We start from the raw sequence: 20,403 nt of genomic DNA on the forward strand, positions 1-20,403 counted from the left end.
TTATATTAATACTCTTAAATGGCAACATAGCGTGTATCTTACTAAAACTTTATACTGTACTACACTTTGATACCTTAACTACTTTTAAAACATTCAAACAGCATTCTAAAAGCAAGCACTCTTTTTCACAAGAACAAGAGCATATGAAATTTCTGTGTAATCTGTAAAGAAAGATTTTAAAAATAGAATTTAAAACAATGCAGCCCTTCTATTCATTTGGGCCAACATTTTTTGAATTCTGTGTCATTGGTTGTTACCAAGGTCCAGTAAAAATAGATGTTCTTTAAAAGAACATGTGTTTTTATTGGTTTACTTCAGGGGTCTAAAATGCCAACAGCATTTGGCTGGCAATCCAGTAAGAAACTGGATTTCCTTCTAAAAACATATATAAAAATACTTTTTGGAGCACAGTGAAGAGAAAACATTGTCCAATTCAGTACTGGCAAAAAGGAAATGTTGGATGTATCCTTCTAAGAAAGTTGAAAGCTAAAGGAAGTGTTTCATTTTAAGTATTATAAATAAGAATATCTAAATCCTGTTATCCCAAACTTGTGAAAATTCATACTTTGGAAATCTTCAAAGAGAATCATCTTAAAGTCAGAGACAAAATATTTTGTGCAACACAGCTTGCCTAAACATATAATCTGAGGTATAATTGTGCACTTAAATGGAAGTTCCCATGAATTTAACACTTTATGAAAGATGGGCTGTTAATTGAGAAACTGCTTCTTCACCTCAGATACTTTGAGTACATCAAGGAATATGAGAGAAGTGCAGATGGATGACAAAAAGAATATGCCTTGATCAGAACGTTAAATACTTTGCTAAGTAAACAATATTAAAGCCTCACAAATGGTAACAAGTCATTTTACAAAGGTTTCACATAAACAATCCCCTAAGAATTAGCTTCATTGCATGGTCTACTGTGTGCATTCAGAGTTCTGTAGCTGGAGAGGCAATACTTAAGATACAAAAACCCTCTAAAAATCCAACCAGAAAAGTTTCCTCTCTTCTTTCAAACCCTCATGTTTGTTCTCCTCTCTAAATGTATTTACCTCAAAAAGCCTCCTACCTTAGCTTGCCTCATTCAGGTGATAATGTACTTGTCAGACAGTGAACCTCTTTAAGCCTACTCCAAGCTTTCCTTGAGCAACCATCAGTGCCCACCTGTAGAGTTTTCATATCATCCATTCCCAGCAACAGGCACTCAATGTTCTCTTTAACCATACTTCCACAGTGCAACCCAGCTGCATGCTTCTAAATGCACTTGGTCTTTTCAAACAAATACCCTGTACCCAGCACAGGATATATGACAAGCACCTAAGACAGAATGCAAAACAAAGTGGGTAATATACCAAAAGGATAAGAGATTTAGAAAAGAAAGGAGAGACAGCAAGTACACCTGTTCTTCCCTCATCTTCTAAATAAACCATTAGGCTTCTGGTGAGCCTTTTTTAAGGAGCATCAGCTAACATGCATCAGCAGAATGAGGATGTTTGTGAGAGGCACTGATTCAAGCTACAGTGGGTGCTGACCCCTTTCAGTGACTATCCAGGTGGGAGGGTTGAGAATGTCACAGGGAAAATCCAGACAAACTGCAAAAAGAACTACCTGCTAAAGGGGACACTGCTGGAGAGGTCAAGAAGTGGACCAGGAGAATATCACTAAGTAAAATCCTTGACGCTTGTCCAGAAAGGCTGTTAAAAGATGGTCCTAGTTCCAGGTACACAAAAGGAGTAAAGATGGTTTACAATGAATTGAGTATTTCAGAAGATAGAAAAATCAATGTAGATAACCACTTAATAGTGTTTGGTCTTTACTAGAAAATGAGGTTGTATTAACATATCAAACATAACTTTAGCACTTGTATAAACAAATCATCTTTAACACGCTGTCAGCTGTTCAGCATTTTCTTCAACTTGTACCTATAACATGTTAACACGGTGTTATGATGCCTGCCAAATCCACACAGATTGATGAGTTGTTTTTTTTGATTGTTACTTGACATGATTCTTCAGTGAAGTGTTCTGAAAGTAAATGGTACAGACATTACACAAAAGTAAAGAAAAATCTGCAAGCCATTGGAGAAACAACATCAGTAGAGACAAAGATGGACTACAGCAAAGCATTAACATCAAGCAGAGCAACTTCCTGCTCCCAGCCATTTGGTCCCTGTGGAGTTTGTTTATATGAAGACAACACCTATCCCCAGAGGCCTCATGCAGAAGCATATTTAACTCTGCGTTACTCAAGTTGATCAGACTGCTCATGTGCTTTCAGAGAGACACAAACATTTCGCTACACTGGGTTCCCTCTCTCTCATCTCAGTGTACTAGATAGTAATGTCAGGTGCATTACTCATTTTGTATTTCAGCACCGACGTGACCCAGAGAAATGGTACTGTGACACTCCTTTGCCGAGGAAGCAACAGCTAAAGCTGAATATACAGAAAACTGTAACACTTCCTTACTACAAACGCAGTCCTGGTGGCTATTTAATCCTGTTACATCTGTATTTGCTTTTAATATTACTATATAGCATACAATGTTTTCCATCAGCTTTCATTAAAAGAAATCCAAACTATCCCTTCCTGAACTTACAGTAATATGCTAGAGGGAAAAAAAAAAAAAAGAAAAAAAGAAAAAAAAAAAAAAGAGTCAACACATTATGCCACTTACATGCTAGGAAAAAAAAAAGAAAGGAATTGATTTGTCTCTGTTAATACAGATATGAGGGTCAAAGTCTAATGAAACAAATGTACTAGGACTAAGATGAGGCCAAATTCTGCACAACGTCCTTTCCTGAATTCTGAATTATATTGGCTTGTCTCATCCAATTAGTACATACAAGAGATAGTATTTTATGAAAATATAATTGTTTATCTAGAGTCCTTGTCAAAACCTGCAATGCTTATAATCTTAAGAAATCAGCACTGGGATAAACACAAGATTCCACTCATGATATTGCTGAAAAATGAGACAGTGTGTAGATGGAGCTACCACAATGTGCTTGTCCTGTTCTTTTACTCTTCCTGAAGCCTAGACTGTTGGCTAAGTGGGGTCAGGGTGGTGAGGCTGGTGGATCTTTGGTCTGATCTGATCCCATCCAGCAGTCTTATGTGGTCTCTGTAGTTTAATAATAGATCTTGTACATAACCACAGCCTCCCACAAATAACTTAATTCTGTCATTAAATATAAGGTAACATTTTTTTATTCAAGTCAGACAACAATCAAAAGTGAGTGCTTAGGCATTTACCATGGGTCAGCTGGTGCATAATTACTTGGTTGCATACCAGGGCCTTCACCTTAAACAGTGAGTATTCTATCACGTTCTGTGGATTTCTGTGCATGAAGACCTTGCTGAAACGGAATCTCAGTTACTGAGGTAATGTATATAAAAATAACCTAGTTCCTACTGAGTAACTTGGGAAAATGGTTTATGTCCTCCAAATTATGGGAGAGTAGGAGTCCATCTGAATGGCAGATGAAGTATTTTGCAACATGCATTTTTTCCTTTATGCATTTTAAACAAAATGCTCATCAGCAAAGTAAATGACACACTGTATCTGGATGGAAAATGCACAAATACCATTAAAAGATATGCTTATGAGATACCAAGATCCTACTACTGCACAGCATAATACTTTCAGAAGTGATAAACTGCAGATACATTTTGAAATTAGTTAACACATATTCACTGCAACAAACAACTGAAGTACAAATAATTATTTGAGACACCAAACACGAAAAAGATGAAGAAACATGGCTACTTTTTCACCTGTTATATTTTTCAAGTCATCACCTGTGGAAACATGAATACAATAAACAACCATGTGAAACAAACAAAACTAATTCAACTGATTCTTCTCTTAGTTTATTATTTTGTTTGCCTTTTCTTACTTCATTTATAATAATCTGCACTTCAGAGTAGCTCCCAGCTCAAAGATGCTGAATGGAATGCAAGTGTTCTCAGTTCGACACCCCTTCTCTCCCCCTCCCCTCAATATTTTTTTTTTTAAACAGTCTGCCCCTTGTCCCAAATTCATTACGATTTCTGGAGAGGCAAACATCTTGCGCCACTTGGATGCTGCACAACTCTTTCCTTTGCAGACAAAAATAATACCAAAGTCATCCAGTCAAAACACAAACCAACCTTTGGTGTCACTGTGAATTATGTACTTTGAACTGCAGATGTTTGGAAGCACTTATATTTATATAAATAGATTTTATCCTTTTTCTTCTAAAATAACAATTTTAAAAGAAATAAAGAAATTAGTTTCTACATAATAATCACTAGAATGATTTTTCCATTAAATTATAATTTTGAATTAAGGCTTTTTAACCTCTTAAAGAAAAGACTTTTCTTCGAAGTCCTGGCAAAGCATCAACAAATGTGTTTAAACGATTATTTATACAATGCCCAGCAGCTTAGAACTACTGGGATTTCAAGGAAGAGAAGTGCTTTTGTAGAGCTTAGGCCTCAGAAACATATGCATCTTTAAAAAAAATTTCTGTTCTATTAGTAAGAGGAATACTTAAATGTAAACACCTTTTTTTTTTTTTTTTTTTTTTTGCAGCAGTGCAATGGTGTCTTGCTCCATCAGAAGCCACAAAAAGAAATGCATCAAAATACAAATGAAACATTTTTGTCTTCCTTTTTACTATAAGCCAGTTGGACCCTGCAGCATTAAGGCAGATAATATGCCGTGTACATGACTTTGTTTCCTCCTACCATTCCTTTCCCTTTCTATTTCTGAACACTTCAAAATGCAGTAAAACAAGCTCTCATTTATTTTCATTTTAATAGTGAAAGGAACTATAAGTGCACAGAATGACATTCAGAAAAAACCAGACAATAAAGTTTAACTGTTTCCACTCTTCATGTTAACAGTCCTTACATGTGCAGCTATTCAACAGCACTGGGTAGCCCTATGATACTCACCCACCCAACTACATTTTCTGCATATTCTTATACTTCCTTTCAGTGATGACATTTCAAAGATCAAGACAAGCTTGATCTACTTCTCAAAGAGCTCAGCACACACAGACTTTCCTAATCAATGACGCTCATTATAAAAATGTGCAAGGAGAAGAAGAGAAAGAAAAACATTATGTTCTCAAGCTATATGCGATTCACAGGTCATTCAAGCAGGGCTCCTGGGCTGGCTGTGCCACTGGACTGTCATGGCTGTGCTAAAAGAGGGTTGCTGACAGACTCCTGATCTGCAGGAGGAAACTTAACAGCAGGAGCTGCTGAAGCCACGTAACTGGGTCACCTTCACAGTTTCCTCCATCCATTGTATACAAGTTACCAATCTTACCTCAGAATGATGCATTCTTTATAGTCGTTTCTAATCAGAACATAAACCTAGTAACCTGGTGTCAAACATTTATTCATGAGGCTGTGCTGGGTCTGAAATGAAGCAAAAATGCATTCAACTAACGTAAGGGTGGGGGTTTTTCCTAATTGCCTGTCACATATAAATAAGTGACTTCTGTTTTACATGGAAGTCACATTATTAATTCAATTTTTTAATTTCATGCCTGTAAGTCTAATAAATAATGTATAAACTAAGCATGTAAGCTGATGAGTACTACACAAGGTTAGTATGCTTGCTCACACACACATCCCACTGCAGAGTTGTAGAAACACTAGAAACTGGAACAGTACAATGAACTTATTATAGTTCACATGTCAGTATGTTATATTCAAAAGCAAAGAAAAATACCAATACTCCCAAATAATTCAACAAATAGAAAATACTAATTAAAATTTTATCATAAGAGGGAAAGACCATTCAAGAGTTAAAATTCTCTTTTAAAAGCAACGACAAAAAAATTTTCAAAAGTAAATCTTTATTAGCTAAATTCTAAATCACCGAATAAAGGTCTGTAAGTACAATAATACTTAGATTAGGATCACTTTTACTTTCAGTGCATGGCAGCAATTCCAGCACACAGATTCAAGAGACAAGTTCAGAGTAAAAATTTCAGCATAGAAAATAAATCAGAATAACTAACCTCAACATCTTTAAAAACATTTAAAGAATAAAATTACACAACACCTAATAGGTCTTGGAATAAATTTGCCATTAAAGCAGGGCATGTATTAGTATACTCCTTACAAGAGAACCAGGACTGATATATCCTACTGACTATCTGAAATAATTTCTACCCTGGTTGAGTAGTAAGCAGTACTGCAAGAAAGGTCCCAAAGAATCCAGTCAGAGTAGTTTAATATTATAATACTATTCTGATCTTTTACTTATGGTCTCAGTATCCATTTTCCAAGTCAATGCAACTCCCCCATACTCATTTACACAGTATTTTGCAAGGCAGCTTTGGTCATTCTAAACTTCAGTGTGTACTACTGTGCAATCTGCTAGCACACTGAGCTGTAATATTATGAAACGGGCTACTGCAGTCACAATACATAGTAAATGCAGATAACCTAATAATACCACTGATTTTTTGTCTTCAGTTAGACAGGGACAGATGTCTCAGTAGCCAGACACCTCTTCATCACATCAGTTCAAAAAACAATTACATTTTATTCCTGTAGATTTGTAGATCCTACACACATTCTTTCTAACATGGAAATACAATCACAGAATCACAGAATGGATGGGGTCGAAAAGGACCTCTGCCAGTTGTCTTTCCCAATCCTCCTGCCCAGGTAGGGCCACCTAAAGGCAGTTGCCCAGGACCATGGGTTTTGAATCTCTCTAATGAGGGGGACTATAAAAGGACTAAAAAAGACTATGTATTCCTAATAAAACAAAGGAACAGAAATTGCCGAAAGCCATGAACTTTATTTTTTGCTACTTATTTTACTTTTTTGTTTTATTTCTCCTCCTTTGGTGATGAAAGGGGGAAACACAAGTCTTCCCTCTCTAGTTCCTTTAGTCTCTCCCTCCTTCAAATGCAGCACCTTTCCTCCTTTCTTTTGCATGGCAGAATGTATACGTACTCTAATTCTCAAGTCTCATCTTGGCCTGTGTGAGGGCCATTCCACTGCACTGTCTCATTTTTGTCTCTATTCTTGCTTCATCTTGTTCCCATAAACATTCTCTTTATAATATGATTCTCCTCAGTAACTATTCTTTAATTAAACAAATGTTTGGTAATGTTATAACTCTTGATAAACATTGACTAATCAGTTTTTCCAACACCTAAATGAAGTTAGTAAATAGGACTTGTTTTATGAGATGAGAAATTAGCACAGAAACTTTAAGATGGTTAATCAACTGACAAGATCATATCAGAACTGGGATTTCTACACTCAAAACCTTTGCTTTACTGACTCGACTAAATGATACAGAGCTATTGCTTCCCATTGCCACGTGTTTTGTTGGCTCCTCAGAAGAGTAGTCAGATGGCCCGTGGCCAAGAGACAGCTTGTCAAACATCTGACACAACACACCATGACAGAGAGCTGACAATTGCTTTTGTTTAAAGCCTTTCCCCCACCCCCAGTTAATAATCCACAATGTTGGTACTCAAAAAATATATGTAGTAGAATGGATGTAGTGAAGGTGTAAAAGCTGTAAGAAAATGAGAAATTTTAGAAACATTCACAGCCTGGTTTTCCAACTAGATCTAGAAATTAGGAAACTGATTCTCAGATACGCAAGGCACTCAGCTGCTGATGGAGTACGTTTTTAGAAAGTGTAACCTTGTTTAATTGAACAGTAACCAGTATTAGTTGACAAGAAAACAAAATTTGGTAAACAATCTGTCATTCTAATGAGTTGGTTTTCAAATAATCTTCAATGGATTTTCTTAAAATCCATATGCAAACAAGACTATTGCCTAAACGTTAAGTTGGCATTTACTGCACAAAAGGACATGAATACTTCTGGTCCATTCTTAAATATCATCACATTATTTGAGAAAACAGTATCATGGATCACTGTACAGATGCCACAGTTTTTTAATCTCTTTATTCAGATAATGTAGCCATGGGATTGCAGGTGTTCCTTGTAGTACACACTATCTGTTTGTCCTGATAAATACCATACTCTCAATTGAGCCATCGGTTGCTTAAGTGGTAGTTCTTCAATGTTTTGTTGTGTAATGTGTTCTCCCAAAACTTCTTTAATGTGTAATAAAAGCTACTTTCAACCGGAGATTATAAGAAACTAAACCAGCTAACTAGGTAGGTGAAAGTATAAAGCTCTGCAGGTTTGTTAGAGACGAGAAACACTTTTTGAATAAATGATCCAAATCAGTAGTATTTGCTCTTTCTCCATGGAAGCAACCTGTTTTTGCAGGAAATTTCAATACCAAAGATCACAACTATCTGAAAGCAATGTTAGTATCAGTGTTTTAACAGTCTGAGAATAAGTGTGAAATTGGAGTAAATAATTATAAATCTTCAAATGTTATTGTGAAATCAGTTTCTCTCACCAATAGAGAGATCTAGCTAAAAGCAAATATATAAAACTTACATTTCAGACATCTTTCTGAAATTGCTCATATGCACTGAATAGTGGAATAAAAATATTTTTAAAAAATCAAGAAATCAATCAGTCTTGAACAAGCTTAAATGAATCATACATAGAAGACAGAGACACCCCACAAGAAAATGTATAAGAAAGTAAACAAAGTTCTGCAAAACTAAACCAAAAACACACATTCAGAAATTATGTATTGCTCAGCTTCAGTAATACTGAGAACCATCTGCATGGTACATGAATTTGGTATGTATGAAACACGACTTTGGTACACGAATAAGACTTTTCAAATATCAAGTAGTGGTTGAATCTGAAGATTTTACCACTATGATAAAATTTAGTTTTCACTTCACTGAAGTTTTACAGGTATCAGTGTGACAAGCTACCCAAATAGACGCACACTTCTCAAGAGGATTGACCATGCAGCTTTGAATTAACAGCCACCTAAAGGCTTTCAGATATGTTACTGAAAAGCAGAAAAGCTTAAACCTAAAATCAGCTGCCTTTGACACTTGCAATTACCAACATTGCCTTCACCCAACTCAAAGCTTCCTGGCAATTCCTTCCCTCATGTGTAGAGGGTAGGATGCCCTAAGAAGAAAAAAATTATGAAAACCACAAAGATAGAAGAATGTTGTGACAAGTTCTGAAAGCAAAGTGATGGGCCTGCCTGTCAAAACAAACAAAATGGGTAAAATGCATGACTACTGCTAAGAAGTGTCTGGATACCATAGAAGACAACACACACAACATAAAGAGAACATGTAATGAGACACGCAGCTGCTGGCTATCCCTACAGCAGAAAGCAGGCTGATACGACTATTTAGTGCAAGGGATTAACAAGGATTTTGCTGTTTCTTCTGGGAGACTGGCACCGGATGCTTTCATTTTCACAGTGAGATTTCCAAGACTAGTTTTGCAGACTGAGAGTCAAAGTCCTAACATTTTGGTTGTGAATGGGATCTCAAGCAATGAAAAAATGCTTGCAGATTGAGAAAGATTACTTTGTCTCAAAGCTACAGAAGATGAAGGAGGTAAACCCAGAGAGGGCTGGTGTTCACTCCTGTCCTGAACACAAGCTGACAGAGCTATTTCAGGCAAAAAAGAGTGAAATCTATTTTCTCCTAATGTTGCTAGGATCTGTAGTAGGATCTCTGAGGGTATGAAATTCCTCATCATGATTCCAATATGACTTGGAAGGAAATCTTACCCGTTGGTGACAAGTCATCTCATGAGGCCACTAGGAGCAAAGTGTTCATAGCCATTCTTCTGACAGAGAGCTTTACTCTGGTTTTTTGGATTTTATTTAAACTTTGGCAATATTTCTGCTGATAGCAGAGAAAGGTTTTACAGCTAATGAAGAAATAAGCAGCTGTGCATAACTTAAAGATGACCAGTAACTGCAGAACTTTGGTTAATATAGTTAGGTTTACATGTTGATAGCTGCTAATTCATTAGTTAGAGGTAATGTTAAAACTCCCCTCTCTCTCAAAAGATAGTTATCAATTCTATGTTACCAACAATATAACGTATACATTCAGAAGCATTACTGCCAATTCTGCATCAGTACATTACATCAGTGAAATATCCTGTAGTTAGAAAATTGTTGTATTTTGTATTTCTGATAACAACTTCAAAATCGCAAAAAATTGTTGTACTTTTATGATTTAATAATGTTTTTTATCCACAGTTAAATTTCTTTTTGTTATAGCGAAAAGTATGATACCTTTTTTCCCTTTTTTTTTTTTTTTTTTTTTTTTTTTTTTTTTACACATTCACAGCTTCTTAAGGGCCTTTAAATATTTCTACATATTTGAATTGCGTAATTTGAAAAAGTATTAAAAGTATTTTCAAAACAAAAATAAACTATAAATCAGAATACGGTATTTTGTGCTGACTTAGTGCATACCCATAGCATACTCAACAATAAATACTTTAAAAACACTACTGAAAAAGAATGACAACAAAACATTAATATCAGAAAGCATTAACAAGTTCCCTGACAACAGCATCTTACAATCACATGCAGACAACACACAATAGGAAAGCCTGTCCTTCATTTGCAACAGAGGGTAATGGAAGATAAATTTCTCTTGTTCTTGAGCAACTCAGCTTGAAAAAATAATTAACAGTGAATAAACAGAACATGGAAAAGAGGGTAAATCCTAGATACCATCCGAAGCACGAAACAGTAAAGCCATACAACAAACAAATGTAGACATACTTTGTGAATGAGACATAGATAAGTTAATGCTACTGAGAAATCTTTCTTTCATAAAGAGAATATTGATAGATTTTCTTGTTCACTTTTTTTTTTTGCCAGGGCCATTACACAGAACAGACCATAGACCAGAATATGTAAAAAAACTTCATCAAGCCTGAGGACTTCCAGAAATTGATTAGTGGCTTTACAACCGGAAAAAAAAAAGGTCACAATGCCCAGGCCAAAGCAAGAGGGAAAACTGCTGTTGTGGTAATTGTTACTTGTTCATTTAAAAACAATTACAAAATCTAGAAAGAAATTGAAGTAACAAAAATGTTTATGAAGTCCTACATTTCGGTCACAATTATCTACCATTCTGTTGAAAATGAGTAATCAGCTTATCATCATTAAAATAATTTTTCCTTACATCCTCTGTTACTGCCAGACCTAAACTTCCTTACTCACCATCTCTCTTTACCGCTTAACACCCATGTTGAATCATAAGGATGACTGTGAAGGTTATTGCAATGCTAGAAGACAGGTCAATATTTCACTTTAGGGACTCCAGAGGAAAAAAAAAAAAAAAGAAGTCAACAAAAGGCACCTATGAACCGTCAGTTCATAGGACTTGACTACAGCTAGTCCAAAGTAAAAAAACCACAACCAAACAAAAAAAAGCAAAACAAAACCACTGCACACATATCCCCCACTCTGAAACATGTTCACGTGGTTGTCAGATACTGAGAACTATTTCATACTCCAGATCCATTCCTATTTGTTCACACTGCTTGCTAATATAGACATAATCAAACACAAAGTTGCAACTGTGAACATTCAAGAAGTGGCAAGTGGGTAAAAGCAAGGAGGCAAATGAATGCACAGGTCAGACATACTAACCTTTTGAAACATAAAACTCTTGTTTGTCACTTATCAAAAGAATTTTTATGCAAACTCATCCCAGTATCCAAAATAACAAGTATTTTTGCAGAAAGATTTCTTAGAAAGTTGCCTAAGAAAACCAGCTTTTAATATGAAACATGCAGACAGATATATTTATTATTATTATTTTTAGTTTTTAAGAAAATCAGAGACATTTTATCCAACAGGTAAAGCAAACTGAAATCTGATTCAACGCTCACTATGTAGTTTGAAATTCTGAAGTATTCAGCACTGTGGAAAACTTACTTTAGGTATCTCTACAGTAGTTCTGCTATCTATAGAACTCACTGCCTGCACAGTAATTCAGTCTCCTCTTCAGAGGGAATACAATTTGAATTCTGCTTGTATCACACTGGAAATTTCCTCTGTGAGTTGTTGGTACTGAAACAGGTGATCAATAAGAATACAAAACATTTTTCTTCTCTTTCATCCTAGGGTTTTGACATTAAATATTTAAATTAATTCTAGAAATTGGTTTAGAAGTCTAAGCTGTGTGAACCTAGAGCTTAGCACCATGATAGATGAGTCAAATAGCAATTAATCAAACAAGCTTGCATGCAAATTTACTGTCATTTTCAAAGGGGTGAGGAGTTTCTAGGTACTGAAGAGAAGATGAATGTTCGACTGGAAATTCATTAGAGTTTACAATTAAAGACACAAAGCTTGATCATGCCCTCAAATACTATACAGACATGTATTTTCTGAATTCTGCACAACACACTGTTTGCAGAGGCACAACAGGTGATTTAACAATGCAAACAATGATGTGTCTCAGGGCATCATTCAGCCAAAACCTTATGGCAGTAAAAAGAAGAACTGTAGTATCAATTAAAAATTTGCTTCAGAAGTTCAAAAAGACAAACTGTAATCCCTCTCTTCAAGGAAACATTGCATTAACATTTACATATTTACTCATACTTACCATTCATGGACTAAATACAAAGTTCAGTTTAAGAGCTCCTTAGGGTAATTTCCTTTGGATTCTCCTCTCCTTCCCACTAATGACCTACCAGCTGACCTGCACTCTCAGCTGTGAGAAGCATTAACTCAAAAACTACAAGACCTCATGCAACCAAAGCCTCACTGAAGTCAAACTAAGAAATAAGCTACAAAATACTCACTTTCACTAGTGAAATTCTGACTCCAGTGAAATCAAAGGGAGTTCCATGCCCTACTAACAGATACCTGCCTACAAAGAAATCACAATCTCTGCTACATCAATGCAAGAGATCAACTGACACTACAGATACAGATGTGTAATGTCCTCAAATCTTCTCCCGTCATCCTGTCTGAACATCTCACCTCTCCTCAGCTGTCTTAGTGCCTTGCGAACTGAGAGTTACATACTCTGATCAAAGAAAATGGAGTGCTATGACAAAAGATTAAACAGGTGTTATCTTTTGGGGAACATTCTACACCAATCAGAAAACCCAATGTAAGACACCAAGAGGATTTTGTTTGGCCAGTTTCCTCTCTATTTTAGTCTCCTGTGGACTAAAAATCTTACTTGTGAAGAAAAAAATACCTCACACATCTGAATGTAGCCAAATATTTAACTGAGTATTCCCCTAGAAAATATTCATGCTCCAGCTAGCATAAATATATCCAAGGTAGAGAGTCAGAGCATACCAAATTGTCTCAGAAGGTAAAGAATTATTATAATTTTTCAAACGGGTTTTGTTTTAGAAGAAGTAAGCAGCCAAGTAAGGAAGAACCTGCCCTTTTGTGAGATGGAAAAGATTCTTGATGCTCTTCAGTTTTACTCCACGCCTCTCAACTACATCAGTCACTGGCTCTGTTTGGCACTTTGAAAATTCTGTAACCAGTGAGATTCACATGGTTATTCTGAGAAGCAGTGAAGAAAACATGGATTTAACCATGTTCAGTATAACACGGACTTCCTAAAACATTGATTTAGCCAAAGTTTCAAAGTTTATTTAGGTACACAGGAAATGAAATGTGACATTTTAAAGCACCATTCCAGTGCAACACAATCAAACAGAAAACTAGTATTGCTAATCACAATTGCTTGTATAACTTGGCTTTTTGTGATTTTTCTTCAGGATCCCTTTCACTCAGCATTACCTCCAAAGAAGAGATGTCTGTGAGGTTTACCTGAGGCCACTGATGTGAATACTAATAAAACTGACAATCATTTCTTCAATTCCTGTTTCTTTTCTCTCTGTAGTCACAGTGCAACTTTCAAATCTAAAATTATTTTTTTTAATCTATTCTATATTTTATTCCATATCCCTATTGCTTTCTCTCAGGACTTCGACTAAATTTGCAGGGCAAAAGGGGCGTCTTGCAGACAGCTCATCTCTCTCTGTTTAACCATCCTGCTGGCAAGTAATTTCACCATACCCATTCATCTGCTACTTCTCAGAGAAAAGCACTGCAAATGACAGCAACAGGAACTTGCTGTTGCCTGCCCAAAGGAAACCAGCCATGAGAGTGAACCAGCATGGTCCTTGGATCTTCAAATTACCATAAACATCCCCTTTACCTTTACTTCCCTCCTCAAGTAAGCCTATGACTAAAATCATCAGTACCCCACAGCAGCTGCCTGGTTCACAAACAACTGTGAATATAGTGTTCTACCTTTTCTTTTCCTGTTCCCAAATATCAGTGGCAAAAAGGGAAAAGATAGTAGGGGAAGCATCCAGGAAGAACAGCTAGGAGGACACTGTCACATGTGCTCCTGCCAATGAAGAACTCAATTAGTATCCTTAACCAGGAAGTGTCAAAGGGTATCAAACCACAGAGTTTAAAATTGAATAACTAAATCACTAAAAATAACATCCCAAACTGTGGTTTGGGTTGCAAAGGGATCACCTCTATCCTAAGATAAGAGAGTCATGAGGCATTGTAACCTGTCATCTGAGTATTCCCCAATTAAGGGCCCAAGATCTTTAAGTAATTTTTTTTCCATTTACATATGCTTTTGTGGTTTTTACACTTCATACAGCTCTTGGGTTTATTACTTCAACAAGACCTGTTCACTCATGTGTACTGAGAATGCCTTAATGCTCTGTGAATCACAGACAACACAGAGCTCTACACCTTATTTGGTGTAAAAGGAGGGAAATTGTTTGAGCAGAACATAAAAAAAAAAAGTTAGCAAGAAGGTGGCTTGTTGTAAGTACAGACATTTATCAGTTATTAGTCATTAGTCGAAACTGATAATGACGAGCAGTCAAGCATAGTGCTTCTCATTCTTGTTTTCAATGACGATGAAGTGCTGCCTGCTGCCAAACAGTGCCTCAAAATGGAGAAAGGTACTTGAACTTGCTTCAGATGAGCAACTGGGTGCCTGCCAATTTTTTACATGAACAGTCATAAGCATGTTCCTGCACAGCAGGATGTGATCAAACTATTCAAAGCTGTAAAACCAGGTTTGCTTGCCAGTTATGTTATTGCTTCAAGATCAGTGTATTGCAGATGATACTCCGCCAGCTATGAAACAACTGTTTTTCCTTAACAACAAATTCTACACCTTTAATATTTAAAACTCTGTATAGAACTGACTGTTCCCAACTTAAAAAAGTGCATATACAGAATGAAAGTCAGGACTGAAAAACATATCAAACACGTGATCTGAACTATAAGCTATCTCTTATTTAGCTTTAAAAAAGTCACTTTCTTCGAGCTGTGCCATTTAAAAGGTCCCCCTTCTTCTCTAAACCAGAAGAAAAGTAATTGTAATGACTTACTCAAGTCCTCAACTTCAGCTGCCATCCCTGTAATCATATTAACATTCCTGTCCATAAAGTGTGATGTAGTTAATAGGTGGTTGTTAGTTTGAGACATTGCACTGTATTGCCTCCTGCTGGAAACCACTTCTTTAAAGTATTTTCTGAAGATCACACAATGTGACTATGCCATATGCAATCTTTATTAAATGTCTGTCACTAATTGGCTTAATCAAGTAAGAAGGGTTTTTGAAGAAAGGCAGAACTGTAGTACAACCAACTGGACAAATAAGTTGTTTCCTTGAACAGGTTAAGACAAAATCAAACATTACAGACAAGAAACTGATGTTCTACTTTTCATGACAGTCAGCATCTTTCTCCATTGTCCTTTCAGAGGATTAGTCATAAAAGACTCAAGTTCCCCAGTATAACACAGTATCTGTTCACTAACAAACGTATCTCAGCAAATACAACCAAACAGTTGAGTTTGTTTTTTTAAGGTGGTTGGTACACGAGAAGATAGATGTCAATGTTTAGCCACGCTTTAGTTGTTTGTTTTTTATTCACTTGAAAATACATACTAAAAGTAGTATCAAATATTTGAGTTTATACCATTTTATTTGTTTTCACACATACAAAAAGTAGTTTGCATATTTGCTCAGCAATCTAGTGAATGATCTAAGATTACACACACATGCACAGCTCAATACAGTGATAGAAGTGCCTCTATCTGCTTCCTACTAAGAAGTAACATTCACATTTGAAATCTCAAAAAAAATATGCAGAGGTTCTTGGGTATTACGGCTCAAAGAATCATTTTCATGATCTTTCTAAGACATGGACAGTGCTTTTCATTTTTTGAAGAATAAAAAATTCATTCAAGTAAAATTCAAATACAAGAATCACAGCTAGCTAACCATTGTCAAGTATGCTGCAATAGCAGTCCCGTTAAATGCAACTTAATAGTATAACTACCACAAAAAGTATTGCAAAACTGCATTTCAAAGAGTAGTTGAAAGTATTCTGTATTTACATGGTCATAGGAAATGCACAGTTTATAGAATGTCCATTCTCTAGGAATGTAACCTATTCCTTGCTTGAAATCAAAGCAATGTGTTTGAGCTGTGAAGGCTTTTGTGTCATTGTTTCTCACTCAGAAAAATCAGAAACCTCACAAGTAAAACCCAAAAAGCTAGATACTACTAATATCCACTGTGCTTAATTGTCAAACGCCAGGCTATTGTGAAGAAAACCATAAAGAAGGATAACAGATGCAGCTTCATTCCACACAGTCGGTCCAAACCCTTATCATATAGGCAGTTCTCTGTCATATGGTTATGGTCGTCACTCAAATGACATTGCTGTCTCCATCACTGCACAACAGCAAGCAGGAACAGAGCAACACAGTATTCACACAATGTCACAAGGCATTTAGCTTCCCTTGCCCAGTGACCCCTGAACTTTAAAAACGCCTTTTCCAGAGGACAGCCACAGCACGCTAATGGTTTACTCTATTTCTGCTTTGTCTCAGCCTGTTCTCATCAATATCCCCTCCCCCTCATATTTGCTGTCACCTCCACCAAAAAGAAAAAGATTTTAACTTGCAGATGTTATGAATGCCTGAGGCGACCTCAGATCTAACTTCCAATAATTTGCATTTGTTATGCTAAGCATATACATCCCCTGAATTATATCTAGTCCCTTTGTGGTCTAAGGTAGGAATCCCTCTTCTATTGTTCTTGCTGTTAGCACTGTAATAACTACCGCTATTGCAATGTTAACAAAAGACTACTAATAATTCAAGTACGGTACGAATTCCCAAGAAATCATCAAGTGAGAAATGCAGGTTGAAATGGTAGCTACAATTCCAGGGACCTATTTTCTAGATTCAAGAGTTACAACCATAAAAGCATCACATATGTGAAAACACAGCACACGATCAATAGAGCTCTGTTAATAATAATTAATTTAAAACACCAATGGTCTTGTAAGTTGCAAATAGTATCAGAGTAGTACAGCTTAATACTAAATATTAAAATTTTAATTTGGTGAGGATTTATTATTTTATTAATTTATTTTTTCAGCTGCACTATCCACTTAATACTACCTGTGCCTTTTGCTGACAGGCCTAAAGATTGCTTTGCTAGTTGTGGCACTTTAGCCATTACCATATAAAATAATTATCTTTATTAATTTCCGAGCTGATTACTTGGAAAAGACTACTCCTTAAACAGCCAGCTTAAAAATCAATTAAATTAAAATGTATATTAAAACACCCTAGAACAACATTCTTCTGACAGTCATAAAAGTTTTGTGGTCCAAGTATGCCTCAAAATCCACTTCAACAAAGAAGCAAAAACTGACAAAACAAACCCAAAAATATCAAAAGGTCCTTTTCTTTTGCTGAAAGGTTTTCTATTATAAGCTTCTCATTTTTCAAATGCCCTGTGCAAAGAAGAAAGAACATAAACTTTTGGCAGGACTGTTGGATGTTTCCCAGTAGCTATGCTGCTCATCATTATTATAAAAGCAAAAGAAAGTAGACTGAAAAAGTAAAGTTCCACCATTTACATCTTCCAACATTAACATCCTTTGCAGTGCGTACTGGATAGACACACAAAATATTTTAAACATCAAGCAAATGGAGCTCTCAAGGCTAAAGCAGGAGGGAATGCGAAAACAAGGATTACAAAAAAGTTAAAATTACAGTGTGTAGAAGGGACTCTTTTTACCAGGAGACTTCTCAAACCAACATAAATTCAATCAACATTATCAATACCACTCAAGATCACAAATCCAACTTTAAATCTAACAGAAATTAGATGTGGGCTAACTTTGGTAACTCACATTAAAAATCTAAATTTTCAATATTGGAAAAGTCAGCTGATTTATTGCCTGGGATGAATACATACGGAGTTTCACCCAGTCTAAAATCTTGTGTTTTCCCAGGAGATATATCCCCTACTTGGACTGCTCTTCCCTACAGCCTGTTCCTATTGAGATAAATCTAGGTTAAAATCCAGGAAAGAAAACTGGGGGGAAAAAAAAAAACCAAACAACCAACAGAAAAAGTCTTCCATGAGACGGGAAAAGCAAGGAGACTCTTTTCATGGTGAAGAGAATGAAGACAATATTGTTCTGTGAAAACTGGAAAGTGCAGTGAATGAATAATCTGAGGAGAAAAAGGACCTCAGGTTCTTTCAAGTCATGTAGGAGAAGTGCAAGACAGAGTCAAGGACCACATGCTGATTTTTATTTCCTGAATGTAAAGCAACAAAGGGCGGAGTTGCTTGCATTGTTGCACGTGTACCCTTACCTTTCTTTAATGGATATTTCTGCCACTTATAACCTTTGAGTTTCAGTTAATTGTCATCCAATGCACTATACCAACACAGCATCCTGCAAAACTACGCCCTTAATAGCTTTTTAGATTGGTCAATACACTGAAAATGATTTTGTTTTAAAGGAGACAGCCAGTGATCAGGGGCAAAAAATACAAAAATAACTCTTCTCATGAAACGCATTGATGCCATTTCAATGGGCACTATTACCACGAAGAAACAGTTGATCATTAATCAGCCATTTACTACAAGTGCTCTCTTTGAAATTTTCAACAGTGAAAAGTAAACAGTAATTTTCTTCCTCAAAAGCAAAAAAAAAAGAATAAGAAAAAGAAAAAAGGAATTTGGTATTGAGTGATTATATACTTGTACAGACTTACTTGAGACAAAGCAGCATCCCGTTGTTCTATTACTGCATTCATTTCCTCAGCTATTATTTTCTTTTTACGTTCTTTGGTCCTGTGTATGCGATTCAGAATTATAGCTCCATTCTTCAGTATATCTATCCCTGTGTCTGCATTGTTTATTCTGTTCAGTAATTCCTGTAATGTCTACCAACAGCATTATATGTTAGTCAGACATGAAGTTTTAATATATTTTATTTAATATAGGGTTTTAATTAATAGGCACATGTGAATTGTAAATTGACTGAGTCAAGTTATTGAATTTTCATATTGCAGCAAAGATGTACATTATTAGTGTGTCAATTCTTCTTTTTCCCACATCTTAGTTCTTGAAACCCACTCAATTGAACTTAAGCCTCTAAGATATAAGACTGACATCAAGAAATCTCCTCAGAGAATGGCTTACCATGTCATTTTCTTCAGGGTTAATATTTTCTAGCCTAGAAAAAAGGGACACAGAAAGCCTGATCAGTAGCATTTCCTTAGTGCAGCAAAATGAGTTCGCTTTTTAAATCTTTAGAACCTCAAGTAATTTCATTCTACTAGTCTTTAGAGTCAACCATGACACTGAACATATTAAAGTGCCACCTGCTCGACTCCATCTTTCAATAATGCTCCATATCTTCAGCACTGACTTCAGACTGTTAAGTTATTAATGTTTACTGCTATATATGACTACAAGGATCAATTGTTCATATGTGCTTAGATGAAGAAAGTTCCCCAGTGATAGAAATGACTGATGCTCTTATTTTATTTATTTCCTGGCTTACAACTTTTACCTGATGTTGTATTTTTGTTGTTTTTACTGCACCCCAAGTGAAATAGGACAGGACTTTTGTGGATTTTTTTTTCTTCATTTTAAAGTAATTTTTTTCACCCCTCTCTTCAAAATGAGGAAAAACAACCCCATTAGTTGAAGTTTCCTTAAAATATTTTGATTTTATACCTTGCATAAAATAGCAAGATAAGCCAATTCTCTGCAAGGCCCTTATTTAATTCTGCACTTTCCTCCCTTTCTATTTCAACAGAACATATATTGACCTGTCAAATACAGAGATGATAGCAGGATTCAGTCATACAGCATTGAACACTGACTGTGCAAAAGCAGCAAGTGATAGCACAAAAACCTAATAAATGGGATAGTATGCACTTTATTTTACCTAAGGTTAGTTATATGGACAGCATATTATTGAAAACACTTCTGTGTATTTTAAAACAGGAGAGACTGCTTTTCTGCAAAAAATGAGCCTATTAAAGTTACCTTACCACTCCACTGCTACTTACTTAATGGTGACTTCTACTAAAAGTAGGTCTGTCACTAACATATGATATTTTAAAAGACAGATACAGTATCATTAAACATCTACT

General features: G+C 35.8%; 1 protein-coding gene across 1 annotated transcript in view; it reads right to left on the reverse strand.

The window, feature by feature from the left end:
• The window catches only part of MIPOL1 (mirror-image polydactyly 1), a 152,740-nt gene that overhangs the window by 94,610 nt on the left and 37,727 nt on the right, over window positions 1–20,403 (reverse strand). The window contains exons 6-7 of the mRNA XM_009959026.2: window positions 19,442–19,475; window positions 19,012–19,182 (exon numbers count right to left, since the gene is read on the reverse strand). Coding sequence (XP_009957328.2) covers window positions 19,012–19,182; window positions 19,442–19,475 — 205 coding nt within the window. The remainder of the gene's footprint in view (window positions 1–19,011; window positions 19,183–19,441; window positions 19,476–20,403) is intronic.

This window comes from Leptosomus discolor, chromosome 3 (genome assembly GCF_034619465.1).
Source record: "Leptosomus discolor isolate bLepDis1 chromosome 3, bLepDis1.hap2, whole genome shotgun sequence".
Taxonomy (NCBI): domain Eukaryota; kingdom Metazoa; phylum Chordata; class Aves; order Leptosomiformes; family Leptosomidae; genus Leptosomus; species Leptosomus discolor.